Genomic DNA, 23,018 nt, shown 5'->3' on the forward strand with positions numbered 1-23,018 from the left:
AGGGTTGACTGATTCATGAGAGTGACTTTGTCAAGGTTTGAACCAGGTTCCTAATATCAGTATTTTCTTCCCGGCTGCCTCTATGTCAAAATTTTGAATGTTTTATTGTATCAGCACCTCATTGCTATCTCAGTGTCTCACTATAAATCACCTGATAACAGAGATATGCAATGTCTCTGGGACTGGAATCTGTGGATTCATCTGAACCAACTCCCAGTCTCCAGCCAGGCCCGCCACCAAGTCCAGCGGGATTTCTCCCCAGCTGTTCACAAGTTTTCAGGGGAAATCACTTCCCTGATAACTCGTTCCAGCATCTCTCGGTTTTTTTATTCTTCCCTCCAGGGAAATGAAGGCGGCTGTGATCACATGCCAGGCTCAAAGGCTAAAGGAGACCAATGGAGGCGACACGCAGGGACACACACACACACACACACACACACACACACACACACACACACACACACGTGTGCGCTCTGTCCTCACCGACATAGCCTGGGGTTCCGCAGGCTGTGGACATCACATCTCCTTTGCCCTCCATTTTTGACAATCCAAAGTCACTGATCATTATTTTGGACTCTTCATCTTGACTGTAGTACAGTAGATTTTCAGGCTAGAAAGAAAATAGTAAAACAAACTTACAAACTCTCTCAAAGCTGGGTTGGTTGTGGGAGACTCACCCAACCACAAGACCTTTCACGACGTGAGGATGCCTTTGACCTTCAGATGCAGAAACAGCAGTGGTAATAGCCGGTGGGCCCTGCAGTGTCTGGCACGACGAGGCTGCCAATCAAGTTAGTCCCTGTCCTTTATTCATCTTGTCTACCTTAATGTCCTTTATGTCTTGTCTACCTTAAAAAATTAACCACATTTTGAGGCAATCTAGAAAGCTGATGTCGCTCAGACATGTTGATTCAGTTCTGGGGTAGGGAAGGGGGACTCCCAGGAAATGCAATCCCTCCTGCAGGTGCATCTCTGTTCCTTTGCGACTCTTCTCTAATCCAAGGGCCCCTGTCCCTCAGCAACGTCCCGTGGTGTCCTGCAGTTTGGGCAGGTGCTGCACTTAGCCCCTTGTGGAGACCAGCCACCCCAGCTGGCTCCCCTCCCTGGGATGTCGGAAGATGTCGCACTTTCTAGCACGCGTTCCTAAGGACTTTGAGCTGCTGTCTGCCTTTCTGTAAAGCTCGGGCTGCGACAGTCTGTGGCGGCGCTCGGACAGCGGTCTCGCCAGCAAAGGTCTTCACTCATGTCCCAGGGCGCCCACCTTCCTGTCTTCACCACCGCCCTGCAACACCTGAGAGGGGCTCAGCGGGGACAGGCCTGGGGCTGACAGGGGAGCCAATGAAGCGTCACGTGCATGGTGTTTTACGTAAAACTGGGGACTCTCATTGTTCCTAGCAGGGAATGGGGGTGGGGCTTATGGAGACTGAGGCGCTACAGCCTCCCGGCTTGTGCCCGCTCCGGTGGCGTGAACTTGAACACAGAGGAGGCATCTGCATCTTTCTGAAGAGTTGCTTCCCTCAGAGATGGAGCTCATGAACTCGTCATTGTGATGATGACTTATCACAGAAGGGGACAACATCAAGGACTGACACCTCGGCTCCTACAATATTCTCTCTCCTCAGGGTTTTATGAAGCAAGGGTGAAGCAATATTCTCTCTCGTCAGGGTTTTATGGTGAATCTTTGGTGCCTAAGTATCAAATTTTAGAAACTATTCTTATGTAGAGTGACCAGAATTCTTTAGAAAAGTGGTTCTCAGGCTTCTTTCACCGCAGAACCACCTGCAAGGGTATTAACCGTCCTCTGGCAGGTCTGAGAGAGGCCCAGGCATCTGGGCTTTAGTGACCCGCAGGGGCTCCCTGATGTGTAACCACTGCTGTGAGGAAATTTCTAGAACAGACCAAGACTCCTTGACCAAACTTCAGTCAGGCTCTTCTGAGGCCCCATCTCTCCTAGGCCTCACCCTTGGCTTTGTCTATCCTGCCCTGGCCAGGCCTGTGTGGCCTCATCTTAGCAGGAATCCCGCCAAGCCAGTCTGGAGAGAAGTCTTCACCCTGGATATCTGGTCAGTTCTTCACCCTCCACTCCCCGCATGACGGGATTCTTGCTGCAGGCAGGCTGTGGTGATGAGGTATCGAGGATGGAGGATCAGGAATTAGATCAGATATCAAGGGTGGGGGATTTGTGTTAAACTGACTCAGCAGGATTTTTTTTTTTTTTGAGACAGAGTCTCACTGTGTTGCCTGGGCTAGAGTGCCGTGGCATCAGCCTAGCTCACAGCAACCTCAAACTCCTGGGCTCAAGCGATCCTCCTGCCTCAGCCTCCCGAGTAGCTGGGACTACAGGTATTTGCCACCATGCTTGGCTAATTTTCCTCTATATATTTTTAGTTGGCCAGTTAATTTCTTTCTATTTTCAGTCGAGAGGGGTCTCGCTCTTGCTCAGGCTGGTTTCGAACTCCTGATCTTGAGCGATCCGCCCGCCTCGGCCTCCCAGAGTGCTAGGATTACAGGCGTGAGCCACTGGGCCCGGCCATGACTCAGCAGGATTTTTGCTAAGACTGGGCCTTTCGGAGCCAGAGAGCGGGCCCTAGTCAGGAAGCAGACTCAAAGGAGCCTGACTCAAGTCTTTCAAAAGAGTCTCTGTCAATGTCCAAGTCCTTGGCCTGCCTTTAGCAAGAATCCCTGACCCCTAATGTCTCAGTGATTTTCTATCCACCAGCCTCCTACCCCCACGTCCTTCCTGGGTTCCAAATCCCCACTTTGCTACCTTCAGAGTTGAGCTCAGAATCTCCCTTGTATTGCAACAGTCTTGAAGAGAGGCTTCCTCGCCATTTTAACAAGTGTCAAAATAATGCTGTTATTTAACAGAACCCAAAGAAAAAATACTATTTATCACCCAAGATAATAACACAACAAGGGATGGCATTTAACAGTCACAGCGACACTAATTCTATGGACAAAGCAAGAAATTAGAAGAAAATTGAACATATGCTGAAGGATGCTTTCAATGAGTTTTTAAACGAAGTAAAATGGCCAATCAATAGTGGAAACAGGAATCCCGTAATGCTTAGAAAATCGGGGGAAATGCTCTAAAATCATAAACTGCATGTGGTTCACGTTTTCGCTGAATGTTTAGAGATTATCCTTTGATAAACAATAAGGACCCAATCATGAGTGCTAGAGAAGACTTTGTTGTTGTATCTGATTTTTAATCCTTGTCCCAAGACTTCTGCAACTGCAGAGGTAGGTAAAAAGGAATAGAAAGTAAGTGACCTCCTACTGCTAAATGAGGTTTCATTGGTCAAGAGGTTGCTCAAGGGCCAAAACTATCTACACATTCCCCCTATAAGAGATTCATGTGGGTCAATAAAGCAGTCTTTTGAAGAACAATTACCCCCAAGGAGGGTTAAATCAACTGGCCATTCACAGTTTATAGATCAATACTTTTTGTTTCAGCATATTGTGGGGGTACAAATGTTAAGGTTATGTATATTGCCTATGTAGATCAATATTTTTAATTGGCTCAAGACTAGGTCGAGACAGCAGGGCTTTCCCAGGGGGTGGGATGCCCGGTGGGAGGGGTCGGGGTAGGGGCTGCAGGGACGATTTTGTCCACACCATATTGCAATTCTTCCTGGGGCCCTAAGAAATTCGGGACTCACTAGAAAAATTATTTTTCTGTATATTACGGCATCTTTGCAAAGATAATTGGTGGCCAATAGCTGGGTTGAAATATCAATCCTAACCCTTTATAATAATCCACCTACCTAGCTTTGAAAAGATTGGAGGCAACATACTTCCAGTATAGTTGATGTTTTACACATAATCACATTCCAAAGCCAGTGATTCTCAAATGGGAACAATTTGCTCTCCAGGGGACATTTGGTGATGTCTAGGGACATTTTCGGTTGTTCCAACTCCAGGATTAGTACTGATCCACACCATGGGGTGCCCAAGACTGTCTCCCAGTAAAACAAAGAATTACTCAGACCCAAAGGACAGCAGTGCAGGGGCTGAGAAACCCTACCCTCACCTCAGGTGGCAGCAGTAGGCACTGCCTGTGTTAGTCCCATTATTTAGAAAAAAGAACAATTGATCGTCTCTAGTAGCTTCCAGAAAGAGAAGAAAGTCTATCTGCAGGGGGAGGGGGGATGCGGGGGCAGTGGGGCAGCACCCCAGATTGTGTGCTGATCTTCAATTAACATGACCACACTCTCTATTGCTCTGCCCTAGGTTATACAGGTTGTTTTGATTTTTCTCAGATGTTTATAAAAATGTAATAGTCAAATTTAAACTTCCTCCCCCATAGATCCAACTCCTTTGCGCCTTTGAAAAGAGGTCACAAAAAGGCCCTAAAATGGCCATGTTCTTTCCACAATTACAAGCTTGGTGATCTTAAAGCTCCACAAGATAGGAGCTGCAAGAACTTCTCCAAAAGCACAAGATTTCCCATACAGCCCATCTGCCTTTATAAGGGGAAATAAATACTGCTCCTCCTGAGTATGGCTTATCTGCTTAGAAATTACGTTTCTAATAAGTACAGACGGCCTATCACCCGCATCTCTGTGGTCACCACACTAACTTGTTGAGAGAGAGCTGCCTGCTGTGTTCGGGAAGGGCAGACTTGGCATTTGCAGGCACGAGAGAGAACAGAGAAGGCCTGCCGTCTGGCACGGAGGGGCAGGTGGGCTGAGCCAGCTCGTCCCCAGCTCTTGGAAGGGTCCCAGGCCTGAATATCAGCTAAGGAGGCTTCCAGCCATGTCACCTGTCCGGAAGCCGGCAAAAGGTGGAGACTATAAGAACCCTGTTGATGTCCCCAAATACCCTTGTCTAGTGGTTCTCCAAGAACAGTTCCCAGACCAGCACCCCCACTGCCTGCGGACTCGGTCCGAACACAAGTTCTTAGGCTACACTGGAGACCCACCAAATCAGAGCCCTGGGGTGAGGCCAGCAGTCTCTGTTTCACAAGCCTTCCAGAATGTTCTAACGTGTGCTAACATTTGGGAACCTTCTGTTTCCCTTCTTTCTCCTCTCATGCTGTTGGACTACCGCACCCCTTCTTCTACCCGGTATATAATACTGAAAGGGGCTGGAATTGGGAGAAGGCTTTGAAGAACTGCAATAGGAAAAGGGGTTTCTGGGGTCCATGTATTGTGAACAAAACTACCCCTAAGAGGGGCTTGAGGCAATCTATGACCTCCCTCCAGGTGGCCCGCTGGCTACACAATGGTTATAAAATCTCATAAACAATGGCCAGCCACATGGATCTTCATCTTGCTCCAAGCTACCTCTGGTCCCAAAGGCCCTGACGACATTCGCCCCACCCATGTCCACATCCAAGCAGCCCACTCCTCCCCGGGGACCAGTCCTCGCAGGCGGGCGCACCACGGCTTGGACGGTGCCTGGAAGACGTTACTAAGCGATGTCCTCACCTTGAGGTCCCTGTGGACGATGCCCATCCTGTGCAGATAGTACACGGCGTCCAAGACCTGGCGGATCAGAGTGCTGGCGTCTTTCTCTGTGTAAAACCCCTTCTCCACTATCCGGTCGAACAGCTCTCCCCCGGACACGCTGTGCAAAAGAAGAAGAAATCAGAAGTTTGAGAGCACCTGTTGAATTGCACAGGGAAAAACATCAATAAGAGCTTTCAATGTGATAAAAGAGTCAAACTACGTTTCAAAACTGAGTCCGTTTTCTGATTAGATTTTGCCCTACCTGTTCCCTACAAGCTACACCCAGGAAGCGTTTCTATGGCATGACAGTACGCATGCCCAGAAACAAATAAAGAGAATAAAAACAAACCAGGACTCATGGACTAGCCACGCCTGAGAAGTCTCTCCTGGCCTCTGTCTGTGTCCTGCTGTGATGATATAAAATTGAACTAATTTTGCTGATCACCATCGTCAGAGACAGGAAGGGGACACTGGGTGAGATGTCATCTTTGCATGAGCGAAGACTAGCCTTAAATGACAGGGGAGTTTTGTGGGCAAAGCAGTGTCCTGCCAACAGCATGTCTGGGTTCTTGACCAAGTTCTGCTCCTAACGTACTAAGTTCTGAGCACTCCTCGAATCCTCAGACATCAGTCTTTCATCTGTCAAAAGAGGGGATTTCAATAGTTGGGGGGAGCAACTTATCAGTTGCGATGAGCAACTGTGGAACTATCAGAACCTCACGGCCACTTGTGACTTACAAATAAGGGGGGAAAAATGACACACTATCACATTGCTTTGCTTTGGTGACAATATTTCATTTTAATTTGCTTTGAACTCTAGATTGCATTTAACTTTTTTTTGCACTTTCCAGATTGCATTTAACTTTTTTTTGCACTTAACAAACTGGGGACAAAGTTGGCAAGCGCCAAGAAGCCCTGGTGGACAACGTCTACAGTACTTTTCTGCTCTGATAGTTTACACTCCTCTGTGTCTAAAAAATAATGGAACCGTATAACCCACAACAAAAACAACCCAACTAGTGCTCTTTCAAATGATTCAGCCGTCTTGCAAATTAACTTCCAGATATATTAACACTATTGGAAAAAAAAAAAGACACATTTTCCAAAACAACATGAAACAGATTTATTTGAAATATTAAAATCATAAAGCAGTTTTAAAAACAACTTTTATAGCTTTAATAGAGTAAGAGGCACTCACAGTAACACAAAAACACACAGAGATATGATCCATTTTCTGCAAGTCATAGCTATTAATGTGCAATAACTGATCCACTGAAATCTTCTTTTAAAAAAACTAATAAAGAAAAAAAAAACCCACAGCAGCCATAAAAGGCCTATGTGTTAGTCTCTTCCGTTACCCTTAGTCATTGCAAGCAATATTGTGCTCGGATAATGTTTCATTTCCAAAGCAAACTGACAATCTGAATAAGAAAGAAAAGGGGCTCTGGAGAAATAAAAAGCAATTCAAAAGAGTGAAAAGAAAGGGAAACGACTGAGAAGAAACTCTATTTTGATGACCATGTTCTCTAAATGGCCCATCCTCAGGTAAGCCAGGATCCCAAGACAGCCCTTCTGCGACCAAGTTCATTTTTCTAGAACTTTCCCTCGAGGAGTTTCAATGCCTGAAACTTTGCAGAGTTGGAGGATGTACTATATGAGATAGACTGCTTCTGGGGGTAAGGTGACACGGGTGCCCGGGAAGCATTCACTTAATTATTTATCGATGCACTCATTCAACATTTATTTACCGGGTGCCCATAATGTGCCAGCAACCAGACCACGCGCAGCGGGTGGCAATCGCAGTGGCACTGGCTGTCAAGGAGGGAAAGTCTGTTTTGATTGTGTCCTTCAACCCCACTACCACTACTTTTCAATCAAGGCAGCCCTAACCAGTGTTCCAGTGCTTTCTTACCACTGGTCTGCCTGCTGCCACCTTCTGCTCTTCTTCTGCAGCTGCCAGAGGACCTCAGGCAAGAATGCTCACTCCCTCCACGGTCCCTACCACCTCCTGCCTTTAGTACTCCACAACCCAAACCTTGCCCGACCCTCTGCCTCCCTCAAAGCTGATCTGTCCTGCTTCCCACGCTCTCATTTTTCTCTGTTACGTGATATATAAGGCATGCACAAATTCTACTAAATGAAAATATTTGCACTGCAACAGGGCAGCAATGCAGTGAAGATTGTCACATTAATATCAGAGGATGATATGTATTGTCCCAGGGGCTCAATGTGCTGTACATTTGATATTTTGCTCCTTAAATTTCAAATTGCACCAGGGCTCTATTTTTCTGAACAATGCTCAGAAAGAATTTGGTTTCCTTAGTAACCAAGGCACATGGGGAAAAGTTTAGAAACTTGCCACTAAAGAAATATGACAATACTAATAAAAATATCTTAAATTTGCAAATTGCTTTATACTTTTCTAAAAAAAAAAATCTCCTTAAGCACACACTTAAAAAAACCTACTGCTATGGACTGAATCTTTATGTCTCCTAAAAATCATACATTGAAGACTAAAGCCCCAGTGGGATGGTATTTGGAGGTGGAGGTCTTTGGGAGGTAATTAGGTTTAGATGAGGTCAAGAGAGTGGGGCCCCAGTGATGAGATTAGTGCCCCTATGAGAAGAGGGAGGCCAGAGCTCTGTCTCTGCCATGCGGGGACCCAACAGGAAGGCTGCCGTCTACAAGCCAGGAATGGAGCCCCCACCATAATCTGAGCGTGCCGGCACCCTGATCTCAGACCTCTAGCATCCTGAACTGCGAGAAAATAAGTTTCTGCTGTTTAACCCAGACTATGGTATTTTGTTATGGTAGTCTGAGCTAAGATACTTATTTGTGAGGGAGACAGGGCCAGGTCTTCTGTTCCAGAATCACTACTGGGGAAATGAGTTTGCAATCACGGCGAGGTGCGTGTCTCATTCTCAGGCTGGCCGACATGCTTATGCTGGGTGTCGGGCTGCGGAGCGCAGTGCCACGTTGATTTCTGCACAGCACGCACCAGTCACGCTTAATAGCTTGCCGAGTTTTCTGTGAACGTCTCGCTCTCCTGTCCTGACCCTACCTTGTCCCAGACTGTGAACTCCATGAAGGCAGGGCTCTGTCTGCCTCATTTGCTGCTGTTTACCTAGAGCTACCACGCACAGAGAAAAAGCAAACTAAACATCTGCTGAAAAAGGAAAGATGTTGCCTCATGCCTATAATCTCTTTTAAAAATTTTAAAAATTAGATGGGTGTGGTGGCATGCACCTGTAGCCCTAGCTACTTGGGAGGCTGAGGTGGGAAGATTGTTGGAGCTCAGGAGTTTGAGGCTGCAGTGAGCTATGACTGTGTCACTGCACTCCAGCCTGGGTGACAGAATTGCTCAAAAAAAGAAAAAAAAAAGAAAAAGAAATGTTGCACAAAATTGCTTGTGAGTGGGGTGTAGATCTAGCCAAACACAGCACTGTTAAGCAGCTATGCAAATCCTCGGAACCTGTGCTAACAAGAGATGCCCTGTGAAGCTCACCTCCGTTAGCAGACTGGCCGCTGAACCAATCCTCCTTCAACCTCCATCTCATTCATTCATTCATTCATTCTTGACTCTCCCAGCCACCTAAACTTGCCACTGGTTTGCATGTTACACTTCTGTCTCACCAATCGTATCTCCCCTTGGCCTCTTCTGCTCTGGGTTATGCTTTTCAGCTTCAAGTGGGCACCCCACACTCGAAAGAATATTCTAGAGCCTCCCCGCCTACCCAGTGAATGGCTGCCCCACCTGGCTGGTCCTGGCTTTGTGTGGGGATCCCGAGCTGTCACGACTTTGTGACTTCCCACTGCTATGAAAGGTCACAGCTAAAAGCATCTAAACGAGAACTCTTCAGCGTATTTTTATCACCATCAATTTCAAAAATCATGCGGAAACCCATTTAGAATGATCCGTCAAAGGGTGAGTTAGCAACACAGAGCAGCCTGTGGGGACAGAGTGATTCCCAGGTGTGGACGACTGGCTGACAAGGACAGAGCCACACCTGTGCCACACAGAGAAGCCACAGCAATCAAAACAGACGAAATCAGTGCACAGGACAAACGCAGTTAAGCCATGGCAACTTGTCATATTTTGACACGTAACTGTTGTCAAGCCTTCGCTTGCAATCGCACAAATATACGTCATGCACGGAAATGGCTGTCGGTTGATGGGCTTTTCCAGAATTAAGATGTGGAAAGAGCCCCAGAACCAGATGTTCCAGGTAAGCATTCACCATGCCTGGTTCCTTCTCTGCTCAAATGGCTGCAATCTGAGAATAGAACAAAATCTCTACTCGTGGCTGTGGTGTAGGCAGCTTTTAAAACACATTTGCTATGTGTTCTAGTACCCATATTGGGCAACAGCAACTCTTACTGAGAGATTCCACCTTTTTTTCCTTTCTAGCACCCACATGCTATCCTCCACACTTAGCATAGAAGGAAATAAGACACAACGTGGTACTGAATGAGAATACTGCAACATGCTCCAACACAACATCTTCAACAACTTATAAAACCACAGAGTATGTTTACATTATACATCAGCTTTAACGTTAAAAAAAAAATACAAGTGGTTTTTCCCCCCAAGAATTATAAGGTGGATACGCCACCATCCCCCCAAAATGAACAGCAACCATGTGAAAATTACCATCCTGCGATTTGGGTTGTAATTTAGAACGAAAAGCTCCCAGGCATGGAGCGTGAAGTTCAGTCCTGGGCAAGACCTGAAGTTCACGCTTTACCATTTGCAACTGTCTCTGTCTACAAACAAATGATTTATTAAAATAATTCTAGAACAGCTCTTTAGTTACAAAGATCCTTTTCCCAGTACCTCTAGTCATGATTACAGGAAAGAAAACAGAGGGCAGAAGAAACAATGCGGAAAAGAGACGAGGAGTGAAGAAGAGGAGAAGAGGCAAGGTGAGGGAAGCCAGAAGGAGTGTTTTCAGAGGCTGTCTATTTGGAGACCCCCTTAAACATTTGCCTAGAATGAGAATGGAAACGTACAGCACAGAGAATTCACACTTATCAATGATTCACCTGCTGCTCCAACTCTGCCCTTGGTTTCTGCCAAGCTTTTCTCAAATGCGTGAGTGGACAGATCTGCGATTTGGTAACTTATGTTTATAATTTTACGGGTAACAGTAGGCTTCAGGCTGAATAGCAAATGTATCTTTGATGATAAAAACACTGCCAAGCCAATTAGAAGTCTGAGATGTTGTCTAAGTACCAAAGCCTCCCCACCCCCACAAGACATACTTTCTACAAAGTTACTGCTCTTAATTCGTGGTTTTGCTGGGAGAAAGTTCTCAGAGTTGCTTGTGTTTGGAAAAACAAAACTAAAGCAAAAATCCATATACACCAACACTTAAAAAACTCACAAAGAATGACTTTGTAGAGATACACTCTCTTCGGTGCTACCAGAATTATTTATTTTTCTCATTCTCTCTAGCATATTCTGTTTCTAGAGTTTGTGTGTGTGTGTTTATGTGTATTTGAAAATAACTGTAAGCTCTGGTCAGTTTGGGTCTAACAGAGCAGGGTCTGTTCCACGAGGGACCCCAGAGGGGACATGCTCACGGTTCTGAGAGTGACACGGGCTCCCAGCTATACATGATCACTGCCCACAAAGGACAGATTTATTTAGCCACAAAAAGGAGTGCAGGGCTGATACATGCCACAACTTTATAAACATACTGAAAACATTATGCTAAGGGAAGAAACCAGACACAAAAGGCCACCTACTGTCTGATCCCATCAATATGAAATATCCAAAACAGGGAAATCTTTAGAGAAAGAAAGTAGATTAGTGGTTACTGGAGGCTGGAAGCGAGGAAGAGGAGGGAGTGACTGCTAATGAGCAGAGAGGGATTTTTTTTTTAGGTGATATAAATATTCTGGAATTATCTGGTGGTGATGGTTGTACAATCTGTGAACATACTAAGAACCACTGGGTTGTAAAAGGGCGAATTTTATGATATGTGAATTATATCTAATTTTTTTTAAAAAGTGTCCTCTTCTCTTATTTTAGACACATTATTTCATCAATAGGATGGGAAATGTGACAAATGAAAGCATATTCTTATACCAATCTTAGAAACAGTTGAGTTTGTCGCTTTGGCCATTTGAACAAATGACGTTTGCTTGTCTTGGTCTCTTATTGCATCTCTCTGTGTTTGCTTCCCTCCTTTCTGGAGATGTACAAACATACTCTCACTGGAGCTACTCTTTCCTTTTTTAGACAGCCTTCCTCTTTTACCGCCTGCTGTCTTGCACGCATCTACACTCACTTAAACAGCTCTTGTCTCCGACTCGGGTTCTCATCTTGAGGAATAAAGGAGAAGAACTATAAAGCACAGAGCCCTTTGTCAGACGTGGTATTCTTAGCCGACCTCTGGGAATAACCCACTTAACAAAGGCAGCTGGAGTCATTCTCTTTGGAAACAGCTTCTAGTCAGCTGCATCTCCCAAGGTCTTATGGGATGTGACCTCGAATAACTGTCAAACGGCACCTCACTCACTCAGATTCTTCCTATCAATAGATCCCTTCGGCTAAGAACTTAATTGAGCTGAAACCTCATTGATGTGATTTGCTTCCAAATATACCAGACATAATTTTTAAAAGACAGTGTGCTATCAGGGTGATGAAAATGTTCTAAAACTCGGATTAGGGTAACGGTTGCACAATCTGGGTCAATTTACTTAAAATCATTGGATTGGACACTCAAAAGGAGTGATTTGTGGTATATAAATTATATCTCCATAAAGTTGTTAAAAACAGAAAACAAAAAGTAAATAAACCAGAGGGGGGTGGGGGTGAAGTGGATGGACGCAGAGAGAAAGCAGGACGGGCTGTGAGTTGACGGTGGTGGGGGTGGGTAACGGGTCATCGCAGTGGATGTCCTTGGGTGTTGCCTGCCTGTCCCCTTTGGGACACCCTAGGTGCTGGAAGTGTTGGCTGCAGACATCTCTCTCAAGGTGTTCCCTTAAGCACAAGAGAGCTGCTTGCCCAAGGCATCCTGAGAATGAGAGAATATCCATGTCCACCCTCCCCTGTTGTCCCAAGGCAGGTGACATCCCTAAAGGGCCATTTCAGCTCACCTGCTTTGCAGCCCAACTCCTCCTTCCACCCCGTCCTGCCTCCTTCACTTCCCAAACAGATGCCATCCTGGTGACTCCAGGCAGAACCCCATCTGCACCCTAACCCGAGAGGGAGGCTCCTAAGATATTCTATGTTTGTACATGTTGGACTTTTTTCATCAGAAATAAGGAAAACAGAAAGTTTCCTAAACAGAAATGCCACGAACTCTAGGGAAAATGTATCTGATGTTTCATAGATTCTATAGCCAACATCGAGTTTGTTGTTCAACGGTAGAAAGAACTAGAATGAGGTGGGCCAAGGGGGAGGCCCCCTCTGGCCCTGCACCTGAGGGTCAGGAAGGGGGCTCTGTGTGATCAGTGCCTTCCCGGCTCTTCTGTAAGGACTGGGAGATGTCCTCACCCAGCTGTGCGACGCATCTGTTGAACTTAGGTCTCTTCTCAGCCTGGCTGTCTGCAGCAGTCCCAAGAATGTGTGGTGTCTGCTAAGCATGAAAGAAGGAGTAGGAGGAAATTGGAGAGCACTGAGACTCTCAGAAAGGCAGTGAGATGCCAGGAAAGTCTGTACCTACCCTTGAACTTAGAATCCATTTGTTTCCTCCATTTAATATACTTGCACCCTCTCTGCTAGAAAGCCTGCAGGCAGGAGGGTAATAAGATCTGGGTGATTAAATTATTTAAAGCCACGGATATGGCAGTGCTTTCGAGTGCATTCCTGTATTCGGTCTCTTACATTGGAAGGATGATCTGGAAAATCCCTGTCCTTTAGGGAGTCCGGGAACCACCAATTATCTGAAATTACCTTGCTTAAAAAAAAAAAAATCTCAAATCTTATTAGAAATCTCTGGTTATCTTATGATTATTAACTCCCACTGGCCCATTAGATGAATGCTGGTGCTCTACTAAAAAATCCTCAACCAAAGAGATGAGAATTACTGATTTTGTTATGGCAGGTCCAACTCAGTACCTAGTACTATGGGGGGGAGGGTGCTGTCCTATGAAAAAACTAGATCTCTCCAAAAGAGGCACAACCCTCCAAATTCTTGGAGCTCCAGAACTGCTTTGGCTCATCGACGTGTGCCTTGTTTAGTCTCTGGGCTTCTCTAATAACAGCTCATCTGGCTTCATCAGTCCATCCTGCCTACCCTTCTGGTTCCATCTCCTGGTCTCTGTCTTGTCTTTCTTCCACGAAGTGGTCATTTACTCACAATGTGAGTTCCTCTCCCACCTGCAAATTGCCCTCATGGGCCAGCCTCTCTGTATGTCTTCCCTCAACCCAGGCCAGGGGCTTCGGGGCACAATGCCCGGATGGAGGGCAGAGTCTGTGTCTGGGGAGGTGTTGGGGACAGGCAGGAAGATTCACAGAGTGAAGGCAGCAAAATTAAACCCCAGATGACGGGATGGACTAGCAACACAGGGCCACTCTGTTACTACCCTGGTCATTATATAACATTTTTACAATTTAGGAAACACATCTGGCATAAATAATACCACCTTTCGACTCATCGCTGTCATAAATCTTTGACTTTTCAAAACATTTGTGCGACCATATGAATTCCATTTGTGTCTCACAGGCAAGCTGTTCCTGGCCTTATTTTAAGGATAAGGCAACCAGATTACAAGAAAGATAAATGATTTGGCTGGCGAGTAGCTCAGCTGAAGCAGAAGGACTGAGTGAGCAACATACAAAGACAGGTCTTCTACATTCTCTGATTACAAAGAGTACATGCTCAGTATAGATAGTATGCAATGTACAAAACTTTAAAATATCACCGGAAACTTCACCACACAAGGCACCCACAATTAACATTTTGCCTTCACACTCTCAATGTTTTTTCTAAGTTACACTGAGATCAAATTTTTATATATATATATATATATATATATATACACACACATATATAATTTTGTATTGAGGTTTTCAAGTGAGGTTATGTTATGTTTTCCGACATTCATAAAGATACTTCATACATTAATTCTGGTGTTTGTATAATATCAAATGTGATTATAGAGTAATTTATTTTTAACAATATATACTCCTTATGGGTATTTTTGCTATTATAAAAAAAAAATGAACAGAACAACTTGGAGTAAATAGCTTCGTTTACATTTCAGGTTATGCCTTTTGGTTCCATTCCTAGAAGAAGAATTATAGCATTAGATAAAATACTGGGAGCAAAGAAAGTCCTGATTTTCCCAACTCATTCCATCCTTGCCAGGATTAGCTTTATCTTAATCTTTATTCATTTTCTAAGCTACACACACACACATAGAGATGTTGCTTTAATTTACATTTCTTTAATTATTAATAATAGTGCGTTGGAACATTTTAAATATTTATTACCCATTTCTAATCCATGAGATATACATGACTCTTTAGATCTCTTGTTCACTAATTACATGAGATTAAAATGACTTCTTGTTGATAGAAATTATTATGAGCTCTTAGCCTGGTAAGGATATTAATCCCTGGGGTCTATCATAATTTTTGAAACATTTTTCACAGTTTTAATATTTGTCTTTTAATTATATATTCCATGCATTGTCACCTATAGACGTTGTTTATTTTACTGGGTAATTAGCTCTGTCCACATATTCCTTCACTATCTCTTTTCTTGAGAAGGAGTCCTCTCTCTTTCAGAGAGCTTACAAATATTTCTTCCCAAAGACCTTGTGATTTGATTTTCACTTTTGTTACACTAATTATTTAATAAATTATTTTGGTTTTAAATTGTATTAACTTCTTATGAATTTTGTTAATTTATTAATATTTATTCTTTGATCCATCTATAATTTATTTTGATGAGTGATCTATTAGTCTCATGTTATATAACTTGCACATCAGTTCAATAAACTTCAGGTGGTGTTATTTCCTGTTTATTTTTGGTACTACAACAGCCATTCTTAAGAGTATTTCATGTCTATTTGTGTTTATTTAGTAGCTTATGTACCCTTTTGCCCAAAAGTGAGTAAAAAGCTATAGAACCTAATATCTAGTAATAGTCATAATTACTGATAATGTTTAACTATTATACAGATAAACATTCACAACACATAATGCCAGCAACCACAGTGTTATAAAGGAGAGTGATGGCAGAGGAGTGGGCAATGTCACAGCCAGAAGTAAGAGGCAGGACCAGGGAAAGTTTCAGCTGAGACCCCAAGAAACTGGGGCAGGACTTTGCAAGTTGGGAGAACAACAGGCTCCAACGCTCAGAGGGAAGAGGAGGGCAGGGGTTTGGGGATACCAGGGAGCCTGCATCGCCAGGCAGTGCAGCCCAAGGAGTCGGGAAGGGCTCTGCATGTTGGTTCTACTTGATTCTACTGAAGACAGAGATGCAGCACTCTGAGCAGAAACGTTCCATGTTCGGGCTTCAATTTTGAGTGATTATTCTGGTGTGAAGAACAGACTATGGGGAAAACAACAGAGGCACAGAAACCTCCAAGAGGCTGCTGCCACAGGCCAGCAGAAAGATGGGTCCAGTCCAGTCCAGCCCAGGATGGGAGCAACAGTGAGGGAAAGATAACTCCTCGAGGAAAGAGAATTGTCAGAACCCAGTAGGCAATGGGATGTCAAATATGACAGAGCCTATCAGTTCCTGAAGCTGTTTGTCCCTGAGGCTGGTGCTGAGTTTGGCTCAAGCCAGTTCCTGATGGGTTTCTCTTATTTCCAACCAAAGGAGTCTTGACCAAATAAAAATATCTGCTGGCTCTGCAGCAATACAAAAGGAAGAGAATGTTGGGGGGGGGGGGGAGAACAAAATCTGAACGCAGATCATGTGGTTATATCCAAGGAAATGCATACAGCAGGCACTTATACATAAGCTTATGAAATTGATTTTCTTACTCATTTCTCATGTATGCTTTGGTTTTGAATTGAAGTATTTTTCAAAATTACAAAATACAAGTCCTTATTTAGGAAGTACCAGAATTGTTTTAATGATGTAAGTTGCTTTGCGCTTGTAAAAAAACCAGTTCCTTAAAAATCAATAAAGTGTTGGTATTACCTTAACCAGAACTGAGTGGCTATATGAATACAAAGAAGTATCCAGCTTAACACGATTATGACATTTATCTGTTCAACAGTCAGGGACCTGGATCTCTGGGGCAAGACCACGTGAGGCTCTTTTTGTACTGCTACTTGGGGACAGGCAGGGGGAGGTGGTGGCAGGAGAGAGGGCAGGAGGGCAGGGCTGGGCTATAACAAGAGGGGAAGAGAAGGTGAGTGTGGGGGGTGGGGAGAGGAGAAAAGTGAGACCACGGTCCTCTTCACTGGAGAAGAAACCTGTGGACTGCTTGGAGCAGCCAACAGAGGGTCCATGGAAGTCCTGGCATTTGGTGCCATGATGGAAGTCTCTGGATGAAAAAAGGACACAGGTCAGGGTTTGCTGCAGACCTGCCTGTTGTCTGTATTAGCCACCCCTGGTAGCAGGGACCTGCAGCCAGTGCCACGTCTCAGCAAGAGGAACCCACAGCATTCACTGGCTCAGCGCTGCTTTAAAACCCCTCAATGCGCCTACGGTAGACTTTCAATCAAAATCAGCTTATCCTTTTCGTTCTCCTTGCAATCGGAGCGCGGTGCCAGCTGCCTCTCAACCCCGGAGTATCTGGAAGGTGGGGAGGGGTGCAGCTTTTAAATTCCTTATTTCACCAGAGATTGAGAGTGGCCAGCTCCTTGCAGGGAGCCAGGCTTCTGCTGGCTCTGTCACTTGGAAGGGACGTTGCAGCGGAGTGGTGAAGAGGCTGAGGCCTTGCTCCTACACTTCTCGCTCCCTGAAATGGAGCAAAATACTTTCCTCTCTAGAACTCGCATCAGTGAAATGGACATGATAATTAGTTATAATTATCTCATGAGAACAGTAGGAGGCTAAACAACACCTATGAAAAACAGTGTGCACTTGATAAATGCTAGCCATTCTTATTACTATTGATATCATGTTATTCTAAGGCACTTCAAGCTAGGCAAATTATTAAATCATATCTCCATTTCACAGATGGGATCGAGTATACATTCACTGTATGCTCATTCTTTACATTATTATTATTTTTTTATTTGACACAGAGTCTCGCTGTTGCCGCAGCTGGAGCGCAGTGGTGTCATCGTAGGTCACTGCAAGGCTTCCCGATTTAACATGTTTCCCGAGTGCCTGTTTCATGACAGGCACTCTGCTAGGTGTTGGGAGAGACCTGTCCAAATGCCCAAATCCACCAACAAGAAAGTATTTTTTACGCCCAATCCTGTTCCAAAGAGCAGGCCAGAAAGGCAGCTTGAAAGGATGGAGACAGCATAGAAAGAGAAGGCATGTTTAACATCAGTGAGAAAAATAAAGCTAAGGACGGGAGTGAGGCTAAGCCAGGGAGGAGGGGAAGGTCAGGCACAAGCCAGGCCAGGAAGTTCTCTGCGCCTGGTGGAAGCAGCTCACAAATGCAGCTCTAGGATTTTTCTCGGAGCCAAGTCAAAGAGGTTTGTGTCTATAATTTAGCACAAACTACTGCTCAGGGGAAGCACAAGAGATCCAGGATTGAACCCACCACAGGGGGCTTGAGCCACAGAGTCTTGGAGATACTTAAGATTTGATCTCCTCATCTTTAAAACTCCGGTCTTTCAAAAACTGTTAAATAATTTTAAAAATGAGGCTGGGCACAGTGGCTCACACCTGTTACCCTAGCACTTTGGGAGGCTGAGGCGGGAGGATCGATTGAGCCCAGGAGTTTGAGGTTGCTGTGAGCTACGATGACGCCACTGCACTCTAGCTGTAGTGACAGAGTGAGACTCTGCCTCAAATAAAAATAATAATAATTTTAAAAATGAGCATACAATGAATGTATATATAATAGATACATAAGGTTCTGAAAATTATAATAAAATGAATGTCTGTTTTCAATTCTTCAGCCAAGAAAGCAAGTTCAATTCAGGAACCCTGGAACCGTTTGAGCCAAACAGCTCAGAGAAATACTAACACACATGATCACTGGAACAGACAGATTGGACTGGGGTGTGTGGCATGAGATAAATGGAATGTGTCGAGTGACCAGCCACTGGCTGGCATTTTAATTTGGATGTTTCTAGAACATTACCTGGTGTTATAATTCTTCTATGGCTGTACACACTGTGGAAGGGTTAGTCCTGAATGTCACCTAGGCTGGATGAAATGTGCTCATGTCCTAATTATTGCCAAGTCTGATGGAAGTTTAATCAATGAAAGAATCTTCTCTTTGCCAAGAAGTGTTGAGAGCTTCCTGCTGTGCTTTTAATCTTATCCACCTGGTCACCGAAGCCAGCAACCTGGGAGATCATCTCTGATTCCCCACCCAAGATTAATTCAGGTTTTAAATCCTGCTGATTGTTGCTCTTAAAATATTTCTAATTCCTCCTTTCATCTTCGTCTCCTCCACTGCTGAAGAAGATGGCGCTGGAATCTCCCAGCTGCTAGAACGGCTTTGCGGCTGCACGGTGGCTGGTCCCCCCAGATCCACCCTCCACGACACTATGTGGCCAAGGCCAATGAGCCTCACTCAAGAAACTGCTGCTACTCTGTAAGAACAGAAAGATAAACCACCACCATGCTCCAGGAGGCACAGGGTCTTGCAGGAACATTCTGAGCAGGAGAGTGACATTGCAATGATATTTTAAGTAACTGCCATCTGCCAGGGACCATGGTTAACATTTGTTATACGTTATCTTGTCTAACCCCCAGAATGCCCCGTCTTTGAGGTATTGACGATAATGGTACCATGATCATTCTGCACAGGAGGAAGCTGGGAATGACAGAGGTGTTGTGGTCATAAGGTCTAGATGGCCCTGCTGGACGCCAGCACCCCCCCACTGTTGCTGTCAACTGTTCCCTCCAGCTCACGCCCTTATTTGTCAAAGAGTTTAGCTCCTCACTCACTGTCATACTCTCTAACACATTCCTCTCTTAATCCTTACACATTCAGGATGCATGGAGATTATCCTGCCCATGTCTGGGTCTCTCGAGTCTTTGCATGGAAATCCTTCCAGATTCTTCACCCTCCATCCGAGCTCTAGGGTTCCTGGCCACACCCTAGACCGTGCAACCCTCCAATATCTGACCAGCAGGAGTCCTCCTGTCTGATCTCCACCTGCAATCTCCCCAGCCAGTCCTTCTGGCGCCCAGATCCCAACAATCCTTCGACCCCACTAGGACCTCCAATCCCATCTTTTCCAACCATCATCTTTCCGCTGTCCTCTGAAAGCTCAATGCTGTCTCTTGCCCCCTGAACCAGCTTAACTCGCACAGCCAATTGTCATTGCTCCTTTCCATCCACCCAACCTCTTCTCCCTGTCTTATTTCCTGGGAAAAGCAGTGACCCTGGGTAGATCCAACTCTACCTATCCCGTGCAGCTGAACACGAGGAAGAAAGACACACTGCCCTGCTGACTTGGCCTCACGTTAAGTTCTGGATCCTGCGCACTCATATTCCATCTGCTTGGTCCACTCACTTCCTGACTTTCTTCGACAACCATTTCAAAACTCCTCCTCCTTCCCAAACTCTTGTTTCCCAAGATTCCCAGCAGATGACCTGGCTTTGACCTGCATTGAAAAAACTGGAACAGTCAGAAGGAAATTTCCACGGACTCCGACCACCTGAAGCATCTGCACCAAATGATCTGCAAGTTTCTTCCCCTTCATAGAGAAGGACGTCTGGCCCTTCAATAGCCAATCCTTCTGCGTGTGCACCAGATCTCAATCCTGCTCTGCTACTCAGAGGCCCTGTTTAAGCAATTCTCCCACCTTCTTCTATACTACAGTCCCCCTTTCCTCTCTCTGCTGGGCCACTTTCACCAGAACACAAATATGCTACACTTTCTCTCATTAAAACAAGCCAAACCAAACCAAACCTCACCTTGCTCTCATTTCAGCTGCCTGCCAACTACTGCCCTATTTCTTACTCTCCTGTGCAGCTAAAGTGTCTCAACCGCACTCTTTATCCTCATGCTTAACTCTTCTCCCCACAATTCTTTTCTAGAACCTTCGCCTCCAATCAGGCCTCTGAGCCTAGAACTTCCCGGACAATGTTTTCATCAAAATCACGGATGTAGTGACTTCTACATCAACGTCGCTAAATGCAGCCGTCAATGCTCAGTTCCCATCTCATTCGACCTCCCAGCGGTGCTGGACCCTGGTGGCCTTTCCTTCCTCCCAGAAACACCTTCCCAACTTACCCTCTAAGACACGGCTCTTGCTTTCCTGCTGAGCTTGCTACCCCCTCTGTCCTCAGCCTCCCTTTCCTCATTCTTCCTCTGCTCTCAGCCTTGTAATGTTGGAGACGGCCAGGGTTCAGCCTCTGGTCCTTCTCTCTGGCTTCCCTCCCTCCCTTAATGATCTCATCCTGGCTTGGGGAAGAAAATTCGAATCAATACACCAATGTGTATCTGCAGCCAGACTTTTACCCTAAATATCGAACTGCCTGTTCAAACCCTCCACGTGCATAGGACTCAGAGACATTTCGCACTCAGCACATCCAAGCGTGGAATCCTGATCTTCCCCCCAATCCGCTCTAGCCCCAGCCGTCCCCATATCAATCAGTTGGTGACAACTCCATCCTCCAGTGCTCAGGGCAAAAATCTTGGCACCAGCCTCGACCCCTCTCTTTCCCTCACTGGTCCTCAACCAACCTGCCAGGGAAGGTTACTGTCCCCTCAGAATACGTCCAGAATCCTGCCGCATCTCCCTCCTCCCCGCCACCATCCTGACCTAAAGCATTGTCACCCGGTCTCGGTCACTGCAGTCGCCTCCTAACGGCTTGCCTGCTTCCAGAATCCCCACGTCCATTCTTGATGTGGCAAAGCGGCCAGAGCGGCTCTTCTCAAACCTAAGTCAGATTGCAATTCGCCTCTGCTCAAAATCTCCCAATGGCTTCACGTTCCCCTCCAAGGCCAGCAGTCCACGTAGGGCCCCCAAACCCCACGTGATTAGGCCTCCTGTGGCATCTCGACCCATATCTCCATCTTTCCCCCCTCACCCCACCAGCCCGGCTGCACCCGCCTCCTCGCTGGGCCTTGGCCACACCAGGCTCCCTCCGGTCTGGAGCCTCATCATTTACTGCTCCCCTGGCCCGCAGAGCTCGTCCCCAAATATCCACTACCTGGATTCCCTCGGCCCCTTTAAGTCGCTCAGCTGTCACTTGCTCACGGAGGTTAACCTGACTACCCCCTGCCCCTGGAATCCCTGATCTCTCTACACCACCTGATTCCTCTCTGTAGTACCCGGCGCCTTCTCACGCACTCTGAATTTACTTATGATGTTTACTGGCACTGCCCGTGGCCCCCTGCTCCATAGAGGTGGAGATCTTGCTGGGTTGTGTAACCTACAACAGCCCTTGGCACTCAGTGCATATTCAACCAAGATTCATCGAATAGAAAAGGTACTCAGGAATACTCTGTCCCGGGTTTCAAAGCTCCGTTATCCTGGGAATTCTACAATTCCCAGCCACGACCACACACGGGCACAAAGGGCGGCATCAGGCTGAATATTATTGTAGTAACTTCACCGAGGAAGTAAGGACTGTTTCAATGACTTTTCAGTTTTCGCACGTGTTTGAGTATCTTTTAACTTTTTTCCCCCTTGTTACAGAATTTGTAGTAGTTATAACCATTTATTTAGGAAGCAATACTGCGAAAGATCATCGTTGGTACTAGAATCTCTTTGAGACTTTCCTGCAGGCGGGCACTGGTCCAAAGAATGAGCAAAGGCAGAAACACACACACACACACACACACACACACGCAAACACGCACACACACACGCACACACGCGCGTGCGCGCACACTCCCTCCCCAAAAGCCGAACTCCAGCAGCACTCTCGACAGAGTCCCTGACTTTGGTGGCCGAGGCATGCAGCTTGGTGGCACGGAAAGGGTGGGTGTGGGGGTGAGTGAGTGCAGGTCAAAGGGCAGTCAGAGACACCAATGCGCCTCCGCTAACCCAGCTGTCCACAGCACGAAGCCATTATCTCTTTGCAATGACTGCAGAAGCCATGTCTGTCGCTTGGTCCTATTATCACACCAATGATGCAGGACCGGCTCACGCCTTCCAGTACACAGTAGCTCACAGCCTACGGTTCCTGCACGTGGATCCTGTTCAGGCCACTTAAAACACTGCTCTCTCATGCCAGCTCACAATCACAGGCTCTCTCAGCCCTGCAGCGGCCAATTACTCTCAGATAAGAGCTCTGCTAATGGACTAAAGTGATAACACAATTTGGACACTTGTACAGGCGTAACTAGTGGTGCCCAAGGGTCAATGCATGCAGCCAAGTGGGCCCACCACGCACACAGGGCCGGCCCTGCAAGATGTCAGCACCAAATAAGGCTAGAAGGACAAGCTGTATTTCCCTAAATCTTTGATTTAGTTAAACAAAATTGCAGATCTGCCATATTGATTAGGAAACACAAAGCTGGGATAACATCGGCCCTCCAAGGCACGGGATGAATCTGGA

At 45.8% G+C, this 23,018-nt stretch overlaps 1 protein-coding gene across 4 annotated transcripts in view; it reads right to left on the reverse strand.

Moving 5' to 3' along the window:
* Positions 1-23,018, reverse strand: part of CAMK1D (calcium/calmodulin dependent protein kinase ID) — a 294,151-nt gene that overhangs the window by 36,999 nt on the left and 234,134 nt on the right. For all 4 annotated transcript variants that reach the window (XM_012765698.3, XM_075997484.1, XM_012765700.3 and 1 more), the window contains exons 4-5: positions 5,433-5,571; positions 484-610 (exon numbers count right to left, since the gene is read on the reverse strand). In XM_012765698.3, coding sequence (XP_012621152.1) covers positions 484-610; positions 5,433-5,571 — 266 coding nt within the window. The remainder of the gene's footprint in view (positions 1-483; positions 611-5,432; positions 5,572-23,018) is intronic.

This window comes from Microcebus murinus, chromosome 25 (assembly GCF_040939455.1).
Source record: "Microcebus murinus isolate Inina chromosome 25, M.murinus_Inina_mat1.0, whole genome shotgun sequence".
Classification (NCBI taxonomy): Eukaryota; Metazoa; Chordata; class Mammalia; order Primates; family Cheirogaleidae; genus Microcebus; species Microcebus murinus.